This window comes from Vipera ursinii (assembly GCF_947247035.1).
Source record: "Vipera ursinii genome assembly, chromosome: 1".
NCBI classification, from domain to species: Eukaryota; Metazoa; Chordata; class Lepidosauria; order Squamata; family Viperidae; genus Vipera; species Vipera ursinii.
In genome coordinates, this window is record NC_139512.1 from 204,905,783 (window position 1) to 204,931,159 (window position 25,377).

The 25,377-nt window shown below is 37.4% G+C and overlaps 1 protein-coding gene across 1 annotated transcript in view; it reads left to right on the forward strand.

Annotated features, from left to right (window-relative positions):
- The window catches only part of RANBP17 (RAN binding protein 17), a gene marked incomplete at its 5' end in the record, with an annotated part of 211,841 nt that overhangs the window by 40,462 nt on the left and 146,002 nt on the right, over positions 1–25,377 (forward strand). Inside the window, 2 exon segments of the mRNA XM_083349823.1 lie at positions 916–1,021; positions 2,102–2,237. Of these exon segments, the coding sequence (XP_083205949.1) occupies positions 916–1,021; positions 2,102–2,237 (242 nt within the window).

Consider the following 25,377-nt stretch of genomic DNA (forward strand, 5'->3'; position numbering starts at 1 on the left):
GATCCACAGTTTAAGATGCCTTGAATCAGGTCAGTAGGTATAATTGCTGAACTCATCCTTACACAAGCTTTCAACTGAAGAGTCATCTCTTCTGCAGAGATGATCTTTTAAATATTAGGTTGCAAGCAGAGATGTCCTTGTGGGGAGGGAGTGAATGATGAAAACTGTGCAACAAACTACCCCTTTTGTATGTGTGTGATATCACATGCATATAGTTTGTGTAATGACTGGGTTGCCATGTTTGTTATTTTAATTGAAGCATTGGTTCCTGATGCTGCCTTTGATTGGATGCTTGTAACATGTTAAAGGCTAACGGGTAAATCAGAGTAGAATGAATTTCCAGCATTTGTCAAGAGATCTATAAGGCAGTAGAAGCAAGTGAATTGCAGTAAGTAAAGCTAGACGTATGTATTGGTATTTTGATCACAAATTAAGGAAAAGAAAAATCCAGTATGCTTTTATATCCTGCTTCTTTTTGAAGCCTAAATCTGGAACAAAAAATTGCCGGAAACAGCAGCAGATTTTAAAATTTGTTGAATAAGATGAGTAGTTAAAAATAGTTGTGAAAGTAAAGTACATAATACCTAACAGCAGAGCTTAACAAATCACAACCATGGAATTAAAGTCTCAACTAAAGAATATGAGAAAGATTAGAAACTTGGTATGGTTGACCATATTTGTTTTAATAGTTCAGTGTAACATAAGTGAGTATCAATATTTTGATCAGTAAATGTCAACTAGCCCATCCTTGTTTTCCCATGAATATCACTGAATGGCCTCAGAAAATTACCTGCTTTTTTCTTATTTCCATAATTTCCTAGTAAGCATTAGAATCCACAGCAAATATTTTATGGGAATTCACAGCAAATATTTCATGGGAAATTCCTTTTCTTTTTCATTCCCCCTGCATTCCAGGGCGTTTGGCATGGCTTGTTTATCTTGTTGGAACTGTTGTAGGAGGAAGATTAACTTACACCAGTACTGATGAACATGATGCAATGGATGGTGAATTATCCTGTCGGTATGTATGAATAGAATAAAACTATCTGTCACAAGAATAAAATATATTTGAATTAAATCATATTTTAGAGGACGGTTAAACAGCTTTTAAACGTGTTTGTGATATAAGAAATTTTGCTAATGAGAAATTTTGCTAATACAGACCCTGCTGAGAATGGATTTTCAAATATTACCTTGCTTAAGATCACCTGGAAGAGGAGCTGAGTTCATTATTGAGCATGCTATGTATGGTGGTGTTGACATTCAGTTTGATTTTAAAAACAGGGTTTTCCTTGATGCATCTACAGTTATATTGGGAACAATGGCTACATTGATAAAGCAGCAGAGCACATGATATAATAGGCCTTGTTTGCTTCCATCATTCAACGGTGGAGGTACTGAACATTGTACCTGTTCTTCATGAATTAATTCTTTTAAAAACTGTCCATCACTGCATGGTATTGGTGATTCAAAGTGGCTTTAATCAAATGTTTATACAAGTCGTCCTCATTTAGCGAGTACAGCAACTTGGTTGCTAAGTGACACCATGACTGTGCTCGTCATCTTTCTTCATCTTTCCTTTGCTTTACAGATATGGAAGATTGTACATATAAGAATTGGTCATAAAGTTAATTTTTCATCACCTTCATAAGTGAGGAACAGTCACTGTACGAGGTAGTTGCTAAAGGAGGACTACCTGTAATCCATAAAGAAATGTTTATGACCTTCACTGGCATAGATTCATGAGTAGCTACTCTAGTATTTTAACTCTCTACTGTTTTCTAACCTATAAGTTTCTGGAACCCAATTCAGGATTGTAGCTGGAGTTGGCTTTTCTATGGATTATGCAAAAGCTAAATAATATTGTATAAATGCTGTGGTAAATTCAGAGAACTCATGCTCCTTGATAATCAGAGTTCAATGGTGCAATCACCAAGCCTTTTTTCTAAAAAGGAACTAGGCTACATAAATTGGATGGATGGATAAATTACTTTTGATAAAGCGCACGAAGAAGTCATATTTAATGTTCAGTGAAATGCCAGCAGTTTTGTTTGTTTTTTTTGTTTGAGTGTAAACAGAAATGTCCCGTTTTTCATTTCAGAGTCTTTCAACTGATTTCCTTGATGGATGCCCAGTTATCACGTTCTAGCAATGAGAAAGTGGAACTTGCAATACTCTGGTTTTTGGATCAGTTCCGTAAAACATATGTAGGAGATCAACTTCAACGTACATCAAAAGTAAGTGCTTTTCCTAGCTACTCCATCCCTTTATTTTAATTAGTCTGTTTAAAAAAATATGTGCATTGTAAGGCAGATTAGAAATGTTAATCCTAGTTGCGCATGTGCCTTTACTCTCATGAAGAGTCCTATTACTTTCAGAAGGAGATAATCTGTACTTACAGAATGAGATCTGCTTAGTTCATTGAAAGGAATGTACAAGCTCTTTGGATGAAGGCACATTTTGTAAACACAGAAGCTGCAATTCCTGGAACAGAATGCTGAACTATTATGACTAGTCTGTGGATGTTTGAATGATGTTTTTTATCTTTACAGCCAAGTTCATTTTGGTGTGCCGTATGTAAGGTTTTCATCAGTTGTATTCATTAAACAGTTTGAGATTTCATTACATTTTGTCTTTTATTTCAAGCATTTAAAAGGTTTGGTATATAGTATTATGTGTCACAGTTGGATATGCAAGATTTATTATTTTAATAGCTCTGTCTGTTTGACAGTTACTCATTTACGTGCTTTTTACTGTATCTCACATTATTTGGCTTTTTCTGCATTTTAAATAGAGAAGGGGGATAAGCACGAAACGTTCTTTAAGAAAAGTGCCATTAATTCACTCTAACTTTAGGGGACACACATAATATGAAAAAACTCAGATGTTTCTGAGAAATGCTGAAAGAATTTTGTTTGTGCTTCAAGCAAGCCTTTTTCAAGCTAATCTTTAACAATTGATAAAATACTTTGTTTTTTGTTTATCTGGTATAGTAATCAGGCTTTCTGGCAGGAAGACCAGTTTGAAGATTCCCCTCCACCAATTGTGTGAACAACTATTTTCTTTGCAGGAAGGGAAAATAAATAGAATAGTAGTAGTTAGACCGTTGGAATGAAGAAAATTGTAGGTTCCTTCAGTCTGATGGATGGTATTTTTAATGTGTTTTTTTCATGGAATTCTTTTCACATTAATGTGTGCAAAGGATTCTCTATATGCCTACTATGATTCCTTCATGTTATTGATAATAGTGGGATCCATTATAGATGGGTGGATTTTGGATCATTTGAAGAGCTATCACTATCCTGACTGAAAATGTGTACAGTAGAAGAAAAGATGAATGAATGTTGCAAAGAGCTTCAGGAAAATTTTTCCTTCATGACTAATACTTTCAAGATGTAGAGCTATGAAGAGCAGAACAGAATCCTGTTCAAAGGCAGCCAGACAAACTTAACAACAAGACATAATGACAGCTTGTATTGCGGTACCTAAACAATGACTTGCAGAAGCTCAGCTTGGTATTTTATGCCATAGGGTTCCTTATATAGACTAATATTGGATGATTATGTGAAGACATTTAATATGAATTTTACAGTGAAATGAAATTTTACAGTAAAAAGCTTGTTTATAAATCTAGCCAGATGATTTAAATCTGGCATTCCAGAAATAGAATGAAATCATTTAGGGCGGGAGGGGGGTTGGCAGTGAACAAGCCCAGAAAATAGCTTCTACCTAGGTTCTAAAGATTTTGAGAATAATTTTTTTAATATACCAATAGAAATTTTTTGTCCTATGGCTTTAGATGTCTGCTTGTCAACCAAGTATTAAAAAAAAGTAGTTACATCTCTTGTTTTACCTTGTGCTGTAGCAACATTTGTAGCAGCAGAGGGCATTATATCCCTACAGTAAATCTTCTTGCATAAATCACCTGCATACATTTACTCATATTGATTGGGATTTATCCTTGGAAGTAGAAATTCAAAGTGATGTAAAATGGATCTAGTACTTAGGATAACAACCATTTATATGGCCCTTTGATAATTTAAATTTGTGGAAGGATCCATTTATAACTTTCTTCTTTGCAGCTGTGTTGGAATACTGTAGGGGGCTAAATGAATTTAGGCTTTTACAATAAAACTTTTCAGTATTAGGGATGCTTCAGCTATTTTCAGCTAGTAGATACATTTGGAATTTGGGGAACATGTGAATCCTCCTAAAATGGCTACTGTGGGCTTTCTTTATTCAGAAAATAACTGGAGAATATAATACATTTAACAAAATGCTAACTCACTAGGGTTCTATCTGATATATCGCTAGTTTATCACTGACACGGAATAATATCTCCCACTTAACTTTAACCTGACAGATGAGCATACTGCTAAACAATGCAGGGGGATCAACTGTCCATCATTCTTATTGGCTAAGAAAGCTGATGGATCCCATTTGGGGTATAGAACCATTATTTGAAGATAAAGATGATGCTAGATGTTGAAGCTTTGCTTTGCAGCATGCCAGTTTCCATTTTTTTAAAAAAAAAACAATCAAATTCTAAAAAATGGGATTGGGAGCCTGGTAGGTACCAAAGCAACTATCTTGGATATATTGGTGCCCATCAGTACCATATTAGGGATCCTAAAGCTACCGTATATGTTGTGTTGGAGTATGATTACATATACTCCAAATTTCTGTTATTAAATGGCTGTAAGAAATGCTTAAATGTTATATCTATTTATATACCATTGCAATATTCAGTTTCCAATAGAATTTAGTCAACATATTTTGGTGTTTTTTTTTAGTTCCCAAAACTAAATCCCATTGTGCCCAAGTATGTAATGGGTATTGTGATCCAGCAATGCATATGTTTGATTCTTGAATTAGATCTTTAATTTGTTAAAAGTTCTACATTTTATCCTGTCAAAACTATATATGCTTTTTCTATATTTTATTTAATATAATTATATTCTCTGGAGGAAATACAAGCAATAGGGAACCATTAGAAGCTGTTGTGAGAAATATCTCCTTCTGTTCTCTGTGTTATATATTTGTATTGCCATATATTTGTTTTAAACCATGTTTATGGGACTCCATTTCAACATCATTTGCTCCCCAAATAGTTATTCCTGAAAAAGAGAAGGGAGGAATCAAATATATTCCATTGAATGGATTTCTGACTTCAATGCACTGAGTTTTTCCTCCCATTTCCTACCACTTAATTGCCTAATCTTTTATGTAGTGCATAAATGACCTGGCAAGGTTACTGAAGAAATATTCTAGAATATTAACACTGGAGAGAAGATATTTACATGTGTCATTTTACAGTTGTAAGATTATAAGGTACTATTGATATGCAGCAATACGCACCTTCAGTCCTTTGTGTGTTTTGTCTATTACAACACTACCATACAGCTGAACTGAATATAAAATAATTTTCCTGTACTAAGGAGAAGCATTATTGTCTACGTGTGTTAACTTTGCTGTAAATCTGAAAAAGGAGTATATGTGGTGGTAGATCACATTTTAATTAAATTTATGAAATAATTAACCATTAGCTGTTACTATCTAACTATAAAAGTCTTCGGTTATAACTTCTGCCATCCTTCCAAGGTCTGTAAAATGAGGACCCAGATTTTTGGGGGCCATGTGCTGATTCTGTAAACTGCTTAGAGAGGGTTGTAAGCACTATGAAGCAGTATATAAGTCTAAATGCTATTGCTATTGCTATTCCTGGATGGTATGTAGGAATAACCTTGGGAGAAGGGGTAAAGAGATGCCCCTAGGGATAAAAGAGCATAGCCCGCAGCTGCATAATGGATGGAACAAGACATTCAGAAGGAATCCATTTGGGGGGGCTGTGAAGGTGATGGTAGGGGAATTATACTTTCAGACTTGCAAGATTTTGTTAATATAGTTCTAAAATAGAACTATTGTACAACTATATTAACTATATTTGGCTTATTAGGTTTATTTTCCTGTCTGGTATACCTGATAAAGCTGACACGTCTGCACTAGGTAAGTGTTGTGATCCAGCCATTCTAAAATTGTCAGGCTTCACAACAGGATTCAACAGTAAATCACAGTTTTCCAGTCACTTAATCTCTTTATGAAGCACATGGCTTGATTTGGCAAAAGACTTTCAGACATAACTAGATTAGGATCTTTGTTACAGATAAAACTAAATGAGATGAGGCAGTCATGCAGTTTAAGCCAGCAGTTTAAAAGTTACTATTACACCGTCTTTTCATTTAGTGACTGTATCCTGATCCAGCAATTTTGCCATTAAGTGAAATGGTTGCTAAGTGAACACATGCCTGAGAAACACTGCAGAGATTACTGGTTGCTGCTGTCTTGTTCAGATAAATATACTGTATGTCCTACCTATGGTGTCTTGTGACTGGTCCTTTTTAAAAACACTTTTTTTTGCCCATTCATAAGGCAGAGTGTTTGCTCAAACAAGCTATCTTTTCCTGAGCTGGTTTTCTCAACAGCACAAAGCTTCTGTAAAAGGTGTTAATCACAGATTAATAAGCATAGCTCTGTGACCTTAATTAGTTGATTAGAACTTTTCTTCAACTGCCTGAAACTGACCAGACCTTAATCTGTTTCACACTGAAAGTTTTTTTTTTCAGGTACACAAAATTAGATTGTAAAAGCACATATTAGTCAAAAAAAATGAATTTTTATTACCATCGTATTTGTGAAAGGTTGTTAGTTAGTCACTAAACAAGGAGTGGTTGTATTGTGTGCTAAATATCATTCTTGCCTTTATTTTCCAGCAAGAAAAACAAATCTCTTGAGATTGGATTGATTACCAGGGTGTCTTTAAACTGTGCCTTTTTGTTTTGTCACTTCTGATCTCTAAATCAGGAAAGGTGACAGTGGTTCCCCAAGTCAATTTAGGGATTTCATTTAAGGGACTGAAAAGTGTGTATTTTTTGAGAAAACACCTTAAGATTAGATGGGGAATACTTGTGGGCTGGGTTCTCTGATCATCAGTAATTTAAAGGGAGCTATAAAACAATCAGGCTTTGTTGGTATGGTTGACCTCGAGATCCGAACGTAAATCATAATTTAATCACCCTTATTTTCCAGATGTGCACAACAGCTGAATTATACAACAAACTAACCACACAGGTTAAATAAAGCTGTGTGGTACACTGTATGCTGCTGCACTTACATGATCCTCAATTTCCATGTTTCATGACAGTTTCTGAACCACTCTCCCAATTCCTGGTTCCCTCCCCCATCCCACAGCAGTCCGCTGGGAAGAGGGGAAAAAGGGATGGTGAGAAGGGAAGGAGGAAACCCCATGCATGCTTCCCAGCCCATGCCATCCCCTGCGTGTCAATCTCGCACCACCCTTCCCATCGACAATCCCTGACCTGTATTTATTTATTTATTTATTTATTAGTTGAATTTATATACCGCCCTATTCCCGAAGGACTCAGGGTGGTTCACAGGGCAATTAAAACAGTACAAAAAAGAATAAAATGGAATTAAATTAGTACAGGCCCACAATTCCTAATAACAATAAAATTAAAATTTTAAAAGTAATTTAATATAATTTAATATAATTTAATTAAATACTTTAAAATTTAAAATCCCTCAGTCCAGGCCAGACAATTTGAACAACCAGGTTTTTAAGTCCCGGCGAAAAGAGCAAAGGTCGGGGGCAGTCCGAAGCGCCATTGGCAGTTCGTTCCAAAGGGCGGGCGCACTCACAGAGAACGCCCTCCACCTGGGAATCACCAATCTCTAACCGGCGGAACCCTAAAAAGGCCCTCCCTGTGGGCGCGCACAGGACGATGGGATACTGATGCTGGTAGCAGGTGCTCCCTAAGGTAATCCGGACCCATGCCATTTAGGGCTTTATAGGTCATCACCAGCACCTTGAATCTCACCCGGAGGGCAACTGGAATCCAATGCAGCTCACGGAGAAGAGGTGTTACATGAGAGTATCGGGACACCTATATGGCACCTATCACACATTCCCTAGTACTCCTAGGCACCTTCCCGACCCATGTTGTTCCCCTGCACCCTCCCTAACCTATGTAACACCTCTCATATATCCCCATGACCCATGCAGCACCTGTTGGGCCTCTGCATATTCTTCCCGATCCTCCCCCAAGGTACTTCTCATGCACCTCTGCGTAGCCTTCCCCATTCACACTCCTGTGCACCCTGCTTGCTTTCTCCCTTAAGTGTCAGCAGCCACTTAACTGCTTGCTGGCCTTGGACATGTTACTTTCTGCTGGATTCCCCACTTACTTTTTCCCTACAAGCATCCCACAATGAAAGTAATTGGGGAAGCTGGCAGGAATTGGAGGGAAGGGGAAGTGAGGGAAGGAAGGAAGGAATTTCCAATATTTCCTGCCAGTTTCCTCCAAGCAAATTTAATGGGGGAAGCCAGCAGGAAGTCGGAAGTCACTCTGCTCCTATTGCTTTTAAAAATTTTCCTGCCTGTGGTCATTCTGTTCTTTTGTTTATATAAGAAAATACGTCTAAAATGACTCGATAGGGCACAGGTTGTCTAGTACTAAACTAAAAAGATATTCAGTGACTTGTGATCAGTATGTTACATTAAGTTAAAACAATCTCAACAAACTGATTAACTTACACCCCTCTCCCCCATTCATTGGCTGAACTTTGTAGTACAAAGGCTATTAAAATAAATATCTAGAGTAAGTAACTTTAGGAACTCTTTAAAAATTGAGAATAGCAGCAAGCCTTCATAGGAAACAGCATCTAATCACAGAATATCCATTGCTTTCTTCTGATCTTTGTCTACTACCACAATGTCTCCTTGACTGGCTAGTTCATCTGGATCTAGAAATCCCAGAGGAACTTAGCTGTATTGTTCTCCACAACCTTCTGTGGAATCGCCCATATGGACTAGGGTGGGTGGGTTCTAACTCATGTATTGTGCAGTTGTTCCTGTACTCCGTGCCATCTACTTGATTTTGCTGTCCAATATATGTGATTCCTGCCTGGGTCTTCTAACTTTCCACTATGTGTTGGACTGTTGCTGAGGCCTCTTTGCAGTCTGCACTTTGGATCCTATCTAGTGTGATAGAACACTGCTTTATGGATCTGGTTGCTTGGTGCCTGTTCTTGAGCTGCTATGATCAGTGCTATCTTTTAATCCAGCCCTTTCCAGCTATTGGTAGGATTTTCCAATATCTGTTACTTCATCTAACTGTTGATGGTATTTCCATGTAGGGTCTTGTCTTGCCATGACACTTCTGCTTGATCTTCCTCCCATGTCTGCTGCTGCTGCTTCAGACATTTTCTCAGTAGCTCATCTTTGGGTGCCATCTTACTGATGTATTCCTGAATGCTCTGTGTTTTATCCAGGACAGTGGTTTTGAGCCGTGGTGGCGCAGTACTGCAGACTAACTGACTGTTCACTCCAGGAGTTCGATTCTGAGCTACTCAAGGTTGACTCAGCCTTCCATCCTTCCAATGAGGACCCAGATTGTTGGGGTCAATATGCTAGCTCTGTAAAATGCTTTGAGAGGGCTGTAAAGCACTGTGAAGCGGTATATAAGTCTAAGTGCTGTTGCTATTTCTATTGACATCCTCTAGACCCTGCCTTCTTTCTGGCTATTGTACAGTCTCTGGGTGCTGGACTTAGGGTAGAAACCTCCATACATTGTCAGGAAGTTTTAGGTGTTCACACCAACAGCCTCCATGTCCTTTTTGGACCACTCAGTATATCAGCAGAGTATCTGATGGCTGGCAAGATGTACATGTTGATAGCATGAGTCTTGTTCTTCCCATTCAGCTAGCTCAAGAACTGTCTTATTCTTCGGTGGTACTTGGAGGTTGCTGTCTTCCTTGCCTCTTTCTCATACTTCCCATGTCACAATGATATCAAGGTAGTTGTAGTTGGTCTGTACGTCTGTCCTCAGTCTAAAACTGTCTTGACTACTATGTCCATACTGCTCCAGTCTGAATAACATCACTGTAGATCCATGTCAGGTGGATCCATGAGTCAATGGCTCGTTCACTCTTAGCCCACATTTGACATCATCCATGAGTTCCACTCCTGAATTTGTATCCATCATATCTGTACCTATATTTTTATCGTATACTATATATTGTTAATATAGCATTCCATAAACAGGTGTGCAGTCTGGAAGTCATCTTGGACTCAGTGTACTTGAAAAGAGGTGGCAGTTGCAGCAAGAAAGGCCTTAATGTTGCTGTTACTGTTGCTGATAACTTGTATGCTGCCGAATTATCAACTTCTCTGGGCAGCTCTGTCTTGTGCACTTTAATCTGCCTTTTCCTGGACTTGGAGGTCCTACTGACAGTCACTTACGCCTCAGTTACCTTGGAATGCACCATGTATGGGCTGACTTTGAGACCATTTGTAAGCTGCAGTTGGTTCAGAATGCAGCAGTATGGGTACTTACGGTTGCATCACAGTATGCCTACAGTAACTCCTCTACCCCATGAACTGCATTGGCCTCAAGTAGGCTTATGAGCGCAGTTCAAGATGCTGGTTGTCACCTTAAAACTCTTCATGGTGTAGAATTGAGTTACTTGCAAGACTGCCTATCTCCAATTGAATCTATCTGTTCATGAGATCTGATAGGGTAGGCACATTATTTTGAATGGGAATTAGCAGGGGTGCAATTTTGTTCATTCCTTATAGCATCTCAGATTTAAATTAACCTGGTTTTTAATGGATGGTCCATCTGTAAAAAAAAATCCCACCCCCACTTCAAACCTATACTTTTACAGTGCTTTTGAAGTATCTGAATGTAGTTCAAACATTTCAGGAATACAGGAGCCAACTGTATTCAGTTCCCTTCAAGATTAAAGCTTCATGACTTTAATAGTTAATTATGGAATATATGAAACATAGAGGGTTTTTTTTTCTTCTGGGTTACAGGAAAACTATGCATCATTTTTATTACCAGAAAGTAAAGGATTATTCTGACAGGTGGTGGAAATTAGCAGACAGTTTTGAAATTGCATTGTGTGACCAGGAATTGGATCTTATTTTAATTCATCTTTTCTCAACTAGTAAATGAGGTTAATGCCATACATATTCAACTGATATGGGTGAAGAAATTGATCAACATAGCTAGAGGGCAGCTTTAATTTATAGGTAAAGAGGCAGTGATAAATGGAAGCAATGTAGTGGTGGTCACTAAATTCCTCAGCCATCAGGGCTTAAATAGTGTTAGTTGCTCATTAAAGGTATTGTCAGGATACAAAAATGGAATTGTGAAAAGAAATAGTCAACGAACCCTTAATTATCAAAATACAGAAAATACTAATTATATGTTAATTAGTTTTTCTCTTAATGTACTGAAATTGTTACTTTTTGTGTAGCACAAATGGATAGTTATATCAACAATAAATAGGTTGTTTTAATAACTTTCTTGTACCTCCTGGGAAAACTGAATTCCAATTTTTAATATGCAATAATGTTTCTCTCGCCTTTAGGAGATGAAAATTATTAAGTAGCTTTATTTTTTTTTAAGATTTTATAGCAGCTTTGGGAAGAATTATTTCATCGTGCATCAATTATTTTTAATTGAACTGAATATTTTTCAGATTGCATTAAATGCCTCTCATTTAACTTTAACATTTAGAGTTTAAAGAAGAATTTTATAAAAAAAAAAGTTGGTGTAATTGCATCCCAGAATAGTTAAGAATGCTTTAAAGATGGTTGAACTTGTTTTAAATAGAAATTTTCTATTTCTTTCTTAAGATACGTAAACATGCTATAACATAATAAAAAAGTGAACAAATGAATAATACATTGTAGATCAAAATGCATATTTGGTCATTTGTGAACAAGGAATGAGAGGAATGAATACCGTAAAAAGATATATTGTGCGCACAGTTTCATTCTTATATTTTTACAGAGTTTATACATCAGAAATAAGTATGTTGTCTCTGTGAGTTCAAGTGAACCTTCTGCGCTGTGACAATCCACTATTTGCTATGAAATCAGAAATTACGCTTTACACTTCAAACCATAATTTGAAGTTCCATTCATCAGTGGGTTACACAGACATGCATATTAGTAAATATAACATACTATGTATATAGATAAACTTCTGACTGGCATAGATCCATCTCATTTCTTAAGTGAACTACTGGTTTAAGGATGTGAACAGATAATCTACTTGGCCTTTTTGTTAGAAAGGTTTGACATGTGTAGAATTCTGGCTGTTAAATGAAAAAAGTGTCCAATTCCAAATTTCGTGGGTTGTAAAATCCAATCAGATTGTATACTTTCATATAATTCAGTCAAAAGGAGTAAGTCAGCGCAATGGGAAATTTCTTTTAGTAGTTGTAGTCAGAAAATGTTTATCGGTGAGTTTATTCAGAAGTAAAAGGAATTACAGGTTCTAAGGTTAAATATTTCCTTGACGTACATATATTTTTGACTCTAAAACTGTATGATAGCTTCAAAGAGGATTAAATACATTAAAGATACATTTATTTCAGAAATTGAGAAGTATTTTGTAGAAAGTAGCTACTGTGCATATTTAGTAAAAAGTAGTCCAAGAAGGTGACATGATTGAATTGTGCTTCACAGAATTGAAATAAACGTACTATATATGGATCAGAATAAAATTGCTAAGAAGATCCTGCTTCTCTCTAATTGTTAAGGGATTGAATAGTATATAAAAATGAAAATCAAGAAAAGTTTGCAAACATTGTCCCATCAATTTTCAGATACTGAGAATCTGTGCACCTATGAGCAATTTTAGCTTAATTTTACAGTTTATGATGTTTGCTAATTAATCTATATCTTCTTCGCTTGAAGGCAATGGAAATTGTACAAGATATGACCTGTTTGGGTAATGTATTAAGAATTTATTCACTGTCTTTAATATCTATTAATGGCTATATTAAACAGGCATTGGTCATACCTTCTGTAGATATTACCGTAATATGTTTTTAGCCTTACTTTCAGGAGAATGTGCACAGTAGTTGACATTTGCTGTATATGTTTTCAGCAAGTAGCTGAAACCTTTTTAGATTGAAAGAGAAATAATCTGTTGCTTAAAGGGTATAATCTAGGAACTGCATGGGTGTTAAGTAAGAATAACAGACTGTACAAAAATTCTAAAAATGCTATTAGCAAAACATTTTCAGATTATCAAGTAACACTAACAATGGGAACTCCAAAGAGCAATTAAGTAGGGATAGGTAATACATGAATTGTTAAGCCTGCACATGAGAAATGATTTTTTGTTTTGACAAGGTAGGTTGCAATTAAATGGCTAAAAAGATCCCTTTTGCTTCTAGTTTCATCTAATTTCTGCCACTACTTTGCTGCAGTACCATCCTCTCATACCTGCAGAATCAGGCCACCATGTCATTCTACCTGGAAGCAGCTATGAAAGTGTTGGTATAGTTCAGGGGTAGGCAACCTTGGCTCTTTTATGACTCGTGGACTTCAAGTTCACAAGTCATAAAAGAGCCAAGGTTGCCCATTCCTGGTATAGTTAGTTCTCTACTTAACAACCATAATTGTGCCTGGGATTACAGTTGTAAATTATTGTGGTGGTTAAGTGGGTCACCATGTGACTGGACCAGATTTTATGAAAATCTTTGTGGTAGCGGTGGTTAAGTGAACACCATGGCTGTTAAGTGAATCCATTTTACCAAAAAGCCTTTTTTTTTTTTGCTAGAAACCAGAAGTAAACACCAGAAACTGACAAAAATGTTGAAAATTGCTATCATATGATCGTGGGATACTGCAAATGCTGTTTTCCAAGCACTCAAAATGGGATCACATGACTGCAGGGGATTATAACTTAGAAATCCAGTCATACGTATGTTTTGGAAGGCCCATTGTTAACTTCTAACTGTTGCCAACCCACTGTTCATAAGTCAATGACTACCTGTAGCTCTATTTTTTAAAAACTGGTCCCCCCTCCAGTTTTGATTTATGTATTGCCTGAATAGCATTTTAAAAAGTACATTCTATATCTAGTTTAGTTGAAATAAATTATTTAAATGCTTGAATGTGTGAATTACTTAGTTGATGCATGGATGAAAGTACAAAGCATATATTATTAAATCTGTAATTTGAGCGTACTACAAAACATTTGTGGAATATGATCTTACTGTTGAAATATGGGTGCATTTGGCAGTGATAGCTCGAATCAGCTGCAAATTGTGTGCGTGTGTGTATGTGGAAAATGCTTGTATAATTGAAACTTGACTTTTTTTTCAAGAAATAGAATTCATAAATGAACTAGAAGTAACTGAAGATTCTTAACCACATACAAAAGCTAGAACATGTAAACCACCAATATACCTCTGTTGAAATAGTGATCTCTTGCTTATACATAAATTATTTCTTACTTAAACAAATGAATAAATCTTAGCAGGCCAAAAAACAAATCAGATATCTTTAGTTTTTGTGCAGACAAGGCCTATAAATGTGAAAATAATCAACAGGGATAGTTTGTTTGACCTGTAGTAATTGGGTTATAATAACTTTTTATGCACTTTATATGAAAACCTCAATCCCATACTAATTGAAAACAATATTGGATGCTACCCACATGAACACTTAATTTTGTTTATTATACAATTGTAAAGAAAATCCTGATTTTAGTGTCTTCTTTTGGCTAGACTTTTTAATAAAATGTACTATATCTATCTTTAAAATGCTTAGCTAAGTTCACTACTAGCTCAGCTTTATTTTGTAGCAGCTAATGAAGCCATATTATGTTGTTCAGGCATTGTAATTATTGAAATGTGTGTGTCCATTAACTGCAACGTTAGGCTGTGGGTGTAATTACTGTCTAGAGCCAATATCTTTGCAAAGCTGCATCTTCAGTGCTACAAAGCCATAAGCAACATTTGTAAAATAATATTGAAATACATCTAACAGATTGAAATGTTGCAGAGTTTATATTTAGAAAATTGCCTTTAACTTGGTCCTGAGCAACAATATTATGCTTTTATTTATTTATGAATTTATTTGAGAGAGTTGTATTTGCTCAAATAAAATAATTACATAGGTAGGTGGAGTTATTACATGACAGTATTAATAAATCCTGATAACTTTAAATGTAATTAATGATAGATAGATGATAGATAGATAGATAGATAGATAGATAGATAGATAGATAGATAGATAGATAGATAGATAGACAGACAGACAGACAGACAGACAGACAGACAGACAGACAGACAGATAGATAGATAGATAGATCACTATCAGTAGAAGATGTTTTATTTTAGCGGGCCGAGATTTTCCTTTGCTTTTATGGGCACAATCAGTTGTAAGCTATTTTGTATGAAACAGAGTTCTTGATGTAATAGAGAGAGTATAGAACAAGGAGACCAATATTCAGTTCCTCGGTGGAATACAAATCATCTTAGGTGACTTGGACCAGCTCCACACCATCAAGCTAAACTGCCCCATAAAACTGTTACAGTGATAAAAAAAAAGTGTCCCTGGAGTGGAAGACTATACTATTACTTTCCGTTTCTGGAGGAAAGGTAGGATATAAGTTCTTAATTTTTTTCAACATTTTTTTGTAATTGTAAATAGCCTAGTAGAGATTACATTAAAGTGTCTTACCTTTCTATTTCCTCAGGTCCTAGCTTCAGTTTTCTGAACAATGTAAAATATGTAGGACAGAGGTCCCCAACCTTTTGGGTACCAGGGACCAGTTCTGTGGAGAGAGATTTTTCCATGGACCAGAGAGTGCGTGGTTTTGTGTTGGGGACCCCTGATGTAGGATTTTACCACTCACTTGTGTTGGTTGTAGGGTGGGATATTTTGGAGAATGCTTGATGCCTGTGTTAGTATACAGTCCCAATTCCAAGAAGTTTTCCCAGCTCTCTAATAAATACATTAAAGTGTTCTGTCACACTATTTGAACATTGCTGCTGGAAATCTGTTGCTGAAATAGTACTACAGAATATAATCATAGCAGCAGTAACAACTGTTCAGTTGGCATGGAAGCACCTTGCAGTAATATTTGACTAATTTTGATGTACAATTTACTTCATGCTAATTAATATTCTTTATTCTGCGTATTTACTGGTAGTCCTTGACGTATGACCAGTGTTCAGTGACTATTTGAAGTTATGACAATGCTGATAAAAGTGACTTACAATTAGTTCCTGAAATTATGGCCATTGTAGTCTGTGGTCACATAGTCAAAATTTGGGCTTGGCAATCAGCCTGCGCACATAAACACAGATGCTTCAACTCCTCAGACTTACTTATCTCCCCCCCCATTTATGCCCTTTTTACCACCCTACACAGTGACATTCCTTGGTAACAGTGGCAGGGTTAGGGATGGAGAAGAGGCCTGGGGTCTTTAGCAGTCTCAACCAGCTGTCACTCAGGTCTCTACTTCAACCCCAACACCACTGCTGCCATTGAGAAATGCCACCTCAAGCTCCACACCACAGACAACCATGATAGTACAAAGTCCCAGTTGTTCCCACTTCTGCACTTTGCAGGCCCTGCCGTGCCCAGATGACCTTCACCATTTTCTTCCCGGTGCTGACGAAGTGCACCTAACCTAGGCAGGTTAGCCACTGGCTGCACCAGGCCTACTTCTTGAAGTCGGTTGTGCGATTGTCTAAATGTGTGCCCCATCTTCCAAAGAACCATGAGAAGAGAGCACACTATTTGGAGAGCTGCAGGTACGAGGCTTTCTCCCCATATCACATGTGGCAATTTTCTTACTAGACCTGTGGAAGATGCCCTCATGTGCATGGGCACGCCAAGTCAGCAGTGGGGGCAAGAAGAAGGTGAAGGTCAGTTAGGGTGGCATAGGATTTAGGGGACTCAGACTGTAGGGTGGTGAGGGCAATTACTGCTGGGACTGAGGTGGGGCATTTTCTGAGATGCTGTAGCTTTACACAACTCCGTTGGTGCTTCCCAATCCATGGCAGCTTTGCCAGGCTTGGCTGTCTGAGGCTTCCAGAGGTAACTGTGGCTTCATGCTACACTATTGATGTTTCCTGGGCATGGTAGCTTTTGGCCCCACTGTTGGAGCTTCCTGGATGGATAGTTCTGTAGCTGATTGCTGCCCCATAAGGTAGGGTGCTGGATATCTAAGAGGCCAGATATGAGAGAATAGGCAGTTGTGGGGAGTTGAAAGGGAGGCAGTCTTTTATCTTGGAAAAACTGAGGCTCAGGGTTGGGAGAGATCCAGCCCGGAATGGCTTGGATTAGGTGGATCCTTACCTAATGTCTGGTGAAATTTACTTAATAATGGCAACAGGGAGTACTGGGGTTGCTGTTGGTAAGGAATGTAGTCATGTGATGTCACACTTTACAACCACACAATTTAGCAGTGAAAATTCCAGTCCCAATCGTGCAGGACTGTCTGTACTTGCATTCAATGCATTATTTCTATTTGGGATTTTAGCTTCCAGCTAATGTGTCAGGAAGGGAGCTGCTCAGTTAAAGTGAGGGCATATGAGGTCTCAGAGCTGCCTTCTCTAAAGTAACACCTGCCTTGTGGAACAGCTCTTGCCTGATATTCAGATAACCCTTTTTAATTTTTTTTACTGATTTTAATGTATTTTTTAATCACTTGTTAGCTGCCCAGAATTATTTGACTAATTTGAGTGACTGTATAAATGTAGAAGAAGGAATGACAGAACTTGGGAGTGGAGTGAAAAGGGGGATCAACCTAGAATCGTTATGTAGCCGAGTGAACTACATCCAGCCCTTCTTGAGTGCCATTGGCCTTTAACTAACTTTAACTAGGTATGACTGCTAGTTGAGAAGATTCCTCTGTGTAACAATAGATCTGTTTAATTAAATCTTTACAAGTGGACCTAGTCTTTTGCATCTGACCATAAAGGTAAAGGTAAAGGTTTCCCCGCACATGCGTGCTAGTCGTTTCCAACTCTAGGGGCCAGAGCTCATCTCCGTTTCAAAGCTGAAGAGCCAGCGCTTGTCTGAGGACGTCTCCGTGGTCATGTGGCCGGCATGACTAGACGCCAAAGGCGCACGGAACACTGTTACCTTCCCACTGTAGTGGTCCCTATTTTTCTACTTGCATTTTTACGTGCTTTCGAACTGCTAGGTTGGCAGAAGCTGGGATGAGTAACAGGCGCTCACTCTGTTACGCAGCACTCGGGATTTGACCCGCCAAACTGCCGACCTTCTGATCGATAAGCTCAGCGTCCTAACCTACTGAGCCACCGCGTCCCTATCTGACCATAAATTTGCTAATAAACAAGTTAATAAATAATAAAAGTCTCCAAGCCTGTTGTTTGCAACCTTTTCTGATCATAGCTGTTGAAAATTGATGACAAGAATGCCATTGTTGTGAGATGATAAATAGATGAAAATTACTGTGGGAAGGTATTTTTGATGGGATTTAGAACTTCAAAAGGGATCTAAAACTTTCCTCCCTAATCCACAAAAAATATAGAAAAATTCAGGACTCATTAATTGGTATGCCGTAACCCCCGCCATTTTTCCTCATCATTGTACCTACTATAACTTTTGGCCAATTAAATGAAGGCAGCAGCCATCCGTGGCTGAAAGGATAGTTTCTTAGTCTAAACACATGGCTTTAAAATGTGAAATAGTTATATATAATATAAGTTTGCTTACCATAAGCTGACAAGAAAGCTATACGTTTGCTTTACAAACATGTTCATCTAACGTTCAGGTGTACTAAATGGAACAGAATAGAATCTGATAAACTGCTCATTTTAATGTAAATGCAAAAAGGTTATAGTGTCAAGTTGTATTCTGCTCAAAAAGATCACTACTTTCAATCAACAAAGACATCAAACATTCATGAGCAATAACTACAGATTTTAGCAAAATAATATTTTCAGCAAAAATTGTTATTACTTTATTACTTGGTAATTTGCTGCACTGAAGGTTCTGTACATGCATGTATAGATGAGAAAAATGAATGAATAATTTCTTAGTTATGGAAAACCAACTAATAAAAGTCATAATGGGTAATGGAGATCACTAAAGGTGGGCTCATCAGATATTGGCCATAGTATATAGAAGATTGCAATTTGGAATATATTAGAAGCAAATGATATTAATTAATAGTGAAGAGAAAAGAATCATGAATTAATTAATAAAGTGAGAGAAAAATAGGTGGATTTAAACTTTCATCAGAGGTATGCCAAACTAAAGATGTCTCTGAAAATGGAATTGATGATCACAGCAAAACCCAAAAAATTGGTTGAATAGATCAGAACTTTGGAAGCTCTCTGGATAAAGATGGGGCAGGAGATTGCCCACATGTGCTCCAGAAGAGTGTTCCTCATAAGGAACCTTATCCTTCTCATCTTTTCCCATCTTCTACTACCTACTTTTATTGGTATTATTATTATTATGGTTATATTACTTTGTTATTTGTATCTATGCTGAGAGCTTATACATGGGAGACAAATTTTTTGTGGGCCCAATCACACTTGACCAATAAACCTTTATTCTATTCTATTCTATTCTATTCTATTCTATTCTATTCTATTCTATTCTATTCTATTCTATTCTATTCTATTCTATTCTATTCTATTCTATTCTATTCTATTCTATTCTATTCTATTCTATTCTATTCTATTCTATTCTATTCTAATGTTCTCCAGTCCATTAATGGTCAGAACATTAATACCACCTGCTGCATGACTGTCAGTGCTCACTGACAGACTCACTGAAAATGTATTTAAACATACTTTTTCATTAATGATAATCTCAGTTAACAATGATCTCAATAATAATGTAACTCATAAGGAAAAAATGTCTTTCATGCAACAATCTTGAATTCTAAACATGACTAAGTAGTATTGCTAAACATCTTCAATGTTTTCTTTGTATATTTGTAAATGTAGTTTCTGTAATGGATCAGTGTGAGAATAGTATTTTGAAGCTACTTTTGCCGTGTGATTCTTTTGAACAGTGAGCCAAGATAATTTTAGAAAGTAAATCTTGACATATGGATTCAAATTTTGAACGCTTTTTTAAATGGATGTGTAGTTTTAGCATAAACTATTGAAAAATCAGTGCAACATTAATTCATGTTTTTAATGCTTAAGGTAAAAGTAAAGGTTCCCCCACACATGCGTGCTAGTCGTTTCCAACTCTAGGGGCTGGTGCTCATCTCCGTTTCAAAGCCGAAGAGCCAGCGCTTGTCCGAGGACGTCTCCGTGGTCATGTGGCCGGCATGACTAGACGCCAAAGGCGCACGGAACGCTGTTACCTTCCCACCGTAGTGGTCCCTATTTTTCTACTTGCATTTTTACGTGCTTTTGAACTGCTAGGTTGGCAGAAGCTGGGACGAGTAACAGGCACTCACTCTGTTACGCGGCACTCGGGATTCGACCTGCCAAACTGCTGACCTTCTGATCAACAAGCTCAGCGTCCTAACCCACTGAGCTTACTTAAATGTAAAAAATTAAGTGATACAGAACTACTGTTTTCTTTAAAGGATGAATGGTTGTACATTGTAATTTGCATGAATTCTTTGGACATACTGATGTGATAAATCTTGATGGGATGATGCAGGTGCCCTTCAGAAGCATGTCCAAGGAAGCACTCAGTTCCTCATGTAACCAAGAGTTCTGATTACACTGTAGCACAAATGGAGTCTGTTGAAAAATAGGCAATATCATTCACTTGCTTTCTAAGATTACTGTATATTTAGAAATACCTTTCACAGAGGAAACATTTGTTATTTGCATAGAAATACCATTGTGAAGCAGTTTTATATCCAATCAAAGCACTGAGCCATCTGATTGGCAGAGGCTCTCCAACACTTGAAGCACAGGCCTTGTCTTTCTTATGTGTTTGTGACAATAGATTGGTGGAAGAATATTAAAAATAAAAGTTTCCCTGTCAGTTGTGTCCAACTCTAGGGCATGGTGTTCATCTCCATTTCTTGGCCAAGGGAGCCAATGTTGTCTACGGTCATTTGTCCAGTACGACTTATACACCTTCTCACTGAAGTGGTTCCTATTAATCGACTTGCATTTGCATGCTTTCCAACTGCTAGGTGGGCAGGAGTTGGGGCAAGTAACAGGAGCTCACCCTGTGGTGCAGAGCCTGGCTCTTGAAACTGGACTGTCAGCTTTCCAGTTGACAAGCTTAGCATCTTTAACCGCTGAGCCATCCTGCCCCAAAGCATATCTCTGTAGCTAAAGTTATATCAGCTGATTAAATAATTCTAACATGATCATATGCTTTTTGAGCACTGTTGATATTTAAATTTGCATATGATAAAAGCAGTGCTTTTTTTGTAAAAGAAAAAGGTGCCGGAACTCACACATGTCATACTGTTCTGTACCAGCCTGCTACCGGCCCTGCAGAAAAGGCAACCCCTTTATAAACGGCAAGAGGCTGGAATGACGTCTGCCAAATTTATTACTACAAAAAACAAACAAGACACGAACCAAGATACAGGAGCTTTGAAACACTATCTGAGCGGTTGCTTTCAGCAAACCAGCCCTCCCCACACATTCCCTTTATAAAGAGTTCAGGGCGTGGCCTCTCTCTGCCTCCTTCCGAGAAGCCCCACAGCCTTCCTCTGTTTACTCCTACTTGACTGCCTCCTGCGTCGGGCGTCCTTGAACAGGGCCAGCTGTGGGTCATCTTCATCCACACTGTCAGGCTCACACAGCTGGGTCTCCATGGTGACCAAGTGGGAGGGGCCTGCCTGAGGGCTATCATCAGCAAGATCTTCAACCCCCTCAGCAAGGTCTTCAACACCCCCCTTCTCCTCTGAGTCGTCCGACCCAACTGCCGAACCCACAGGCTGACCCTGAATCACAACACATACAACCTGCCTTGCCTACCCTACAAGGTTCCATCCAAAAAAGGTGCCGGAACTCCGTTCTGAGCATTCTATGAGAAAAAAAGCCCTGGATAAAAGAACTAATTTATGCATGCCTTTTTAAACATCTTGCTCATTTCCGGTGATTGAAACACTGCAGAAGAGAAGCACACTCTGAATTAGTGTCAGTTCCATAAGTAACAATTTACCATCCTTAAGTAATCAGCTAATAACAGACCTTGATTCAGAAGTAAGTCCAGTTCAGAAGATCCTCAGATATACAGGCACAGAATCATAATCTAATACTAATAACCCTAATTTTTTGGGGGGTCCAGATATAAATAAATACGACTTTTTCATCCGTTAAAAGGCAAATGCATCTACTATCACTGTGCTTTTTTTCTATTCTTTGTTTCTGTTTTATTGCGCAGAAGATTGCCCATCTTTCAGTGAAGATTTATTGTAAACCAGTCCATCTTGGGTTTGCACTCCATGCTTGGAAGATTTTGGTTCATCTTTTGGTCCATGTGGCAGATGGGGCAAGTCTATCTTTCAGGGTGTTTTTCAACATGGAAAGGTAAGATAGCAAGGAGAAGGTCTTTAAGAGGTGGATGAACATATCGATGTGCTTTCACAGTTAATAAGAGCTATGATTAAACTATTGGCCAGCTTATAATTTTTTCAATTAGCAATTGTTTAAAAACTAAATTTAACAGATGCTTTTGCACTTAGAGTGAGGATATGTTAATATTTCAAGGACACTTTCATGTCCTTTGAAACCCTTAAAATGTAAATTTACCTGAAATTCACCAATGGTAATTGGGATCAGCATAGTAAAAGTAAGCCTCAGAATGGATGCTATTGCTATTTGAGACTCAGAACCCACAGGGAGCTTCTGCTAAGGCTAAGCAGAGCCAATGGAGGATTCATTTAACTAGCTTCATGTTAACAGAATTTTTTTTCCCAAACATGCAGGAAATAACAAAAGGCTAGGATAAACTTCTTTCTGTTCAACTGCTAATGTTCAGGGGTGTCAAACTGCCTGCCTGTGGGCCAAACGCATCATAATGAAACAGCGCCCACCCCATTGCCGGCAATGGTTCCAATATGTCGTGTGTCACGTGACGTCGCAAGTTTGACATAACATGCATCTATTTACAGTATACTGTATATATTTTCCTAAACTGTGAAGTCATCTTTTATTTTTGGGTGCCAGTATTTTTTCTTAAAAATATTTAATTTTTGTGAAAGAACTTTTTCCAAAAACTAAAAATCATACAGATTTTTATCTAAAAGATAAGATAAATAGATAAAAATAATATAAAAGTGAAAGAAAAATAAAAAAGTAGCTTCTAACCTTCTTAACAGCAGTCACAAGTACATTTATGTTTTATCCTCTCTCTCTGTCTAAAGTTATATCAAATTTTCCTTCTTTCCATAATCTACATTTTCTAATCATTAAATCCATAAATAATCAGTTTTCTTCCCCCCTCCTTTTCAGCAAAAAAGGGGTTTCCAGTCACAAATAAATACAGTAATTGTTCTTTCTCTAAGCAAACAAATTAATTTTGTTTTAAATAAGTTATAATCTCTGCTAGTTTTGTCAACCTCACCACCCATTTCTTCATTGTGGGTCTTTCAGAATCTCCATTTTTGTCCATACTGTAGTTGTCTTGCAGCAGTGATTATACATGAAAATAATCTTCCATGGCTTTTTTTTTAGTTGATGTTTATTAAACTAACAAAAAAAGTTATTTTGGCTTCAATTGAATCTTAGTCTTTAAAATTATATTAGTATATGTATTTGAACTGAAAATTTTCTGGCTTCTCTACAAGTCCACCAAACATGATAGAATAATGCTTCATGTTGTCTACATTTCAACATAAATTTGAATATTTTTATATATTCTAGATCAGGGGTATCAAACTGCTGGCCCGCCTGCCGGATGCATAGCGATACTGTGCCCACCCCATTACCGGCAATGACAGAAAAGTCACGATACGTCGCGACATGTCACATGACTTTGCGAGTTGACACCCCTGTTCTAGATAAAATACACCAATGGCACGATCATTTTATAAAAAATCTTTTTGGTTAGAACATAATGTGAATTTCAGTTCTTTCAACCATATAGTTTTTCACTGTTCCAACAATAGATTATATCCAGAATTCTTAGCTCAAATTTTGGATGTCTTAATATGATATTAAATATTAAATTTATTATCATTTTTCCTAATCCCACTAGGGATGTCCATTAAGTTTAAGCAATGCTATAATGCATTGTACACAGCTAAAACAGTCTTAGAGGAAGCATTCTTGCTTGTGTGATCAAATAGAAGAATACTTACAAGAGGACATCTATTGTTCCATTTATACTCACACTTTAAAAATTCATTAATCACTTAGAGCATTAATCTATCCATTAGGGGCAGTATTTTTTCTTTCAAAGGATTTTCAAAGATAAGGCCTCAAATGGTGATGAACAGGACCAGAACAACAATACCTCTTTCTTTCTAAAAAATGTTTAAAACCCACATTATTTTTCTCTGTTAAAGATCCAGAGAATATACGGAGGTTTTTAGATCATCCCCCTGTCTGGTTCATACTTCAGCCCATCCACATGTATGCTGTCTATAAAGTAGTATACACACATGGACATACACAGAGATGTATATTGTTGAATTGTCAACCGGTTTCATTTTTTTCACAACATTGTGTAACTTTATAAAAATGTGTGCTCATGCATGCAAGTGCATGTACTTACACCCATGCTTTCCAAATAGTTTCTCCATTTTGCTCAGAGGGAGATTGACTCTGCTTAGGTAGAAAGGCTTAGTGGCAGTCTGCTAGAGTGACTGTTCTATAATACAGGTTGTCCTCAACTTAGAACAGTTCATTTAGTGACTGTTCAAAGTTACAATGGCACTGAAAAAGTGACTTATGACTGTTTTTCACTTATGACAATTGCAGCATCCCTATGGTCATGTGATCAAAATTCAGATGCTTTTCAACTGGTTCATATTTATGATGGTGTCATGGTTCCGACAGACAGAGACAAATAAAGCAGAACTCCGAGGTTTGGAAATTCCTCAAACATGTTTATTGATACAAAGTATCGGCACGTCAAAAGTGAAACCAAGTCTGAATAGACATGTTTGTTACAAACCCCAATACAAAGTTAAGAAATCCCACCCCTAAAGCTATGCAAGCTACTACGTTCCCCAATACATCTTCTTGGCGGGCTTTTCATGAAACACCCAGCTGATGACCTTGGTTCCCATGGGAGAAAACCTGTTTAGTCTAGCAAAGCACCTGGTAAACCCCCCTCCCTCCATGCTATGTGTCAACCGAAAATGAGTAGGGAAAATGGCTGCAGCCACTCTCATTTTCAAAGTTGACAGATGGTTGCAGTGTCCCAGGGTCGTGTGATTAACTGTTGCGACTTTTTGACAAGCAAAGTCAATGGGGAAACCAGATTCACTTAACAACCGGTTTACTAACTTAACAGCTGCAATGATTCACTTAACAACTGTAGCAATAAAAGTTGTAAAATGGAGTAAAACTCACTTAACAAATGTCTCATTTAGCAACAGAAATTTTGGGCTCAATTTG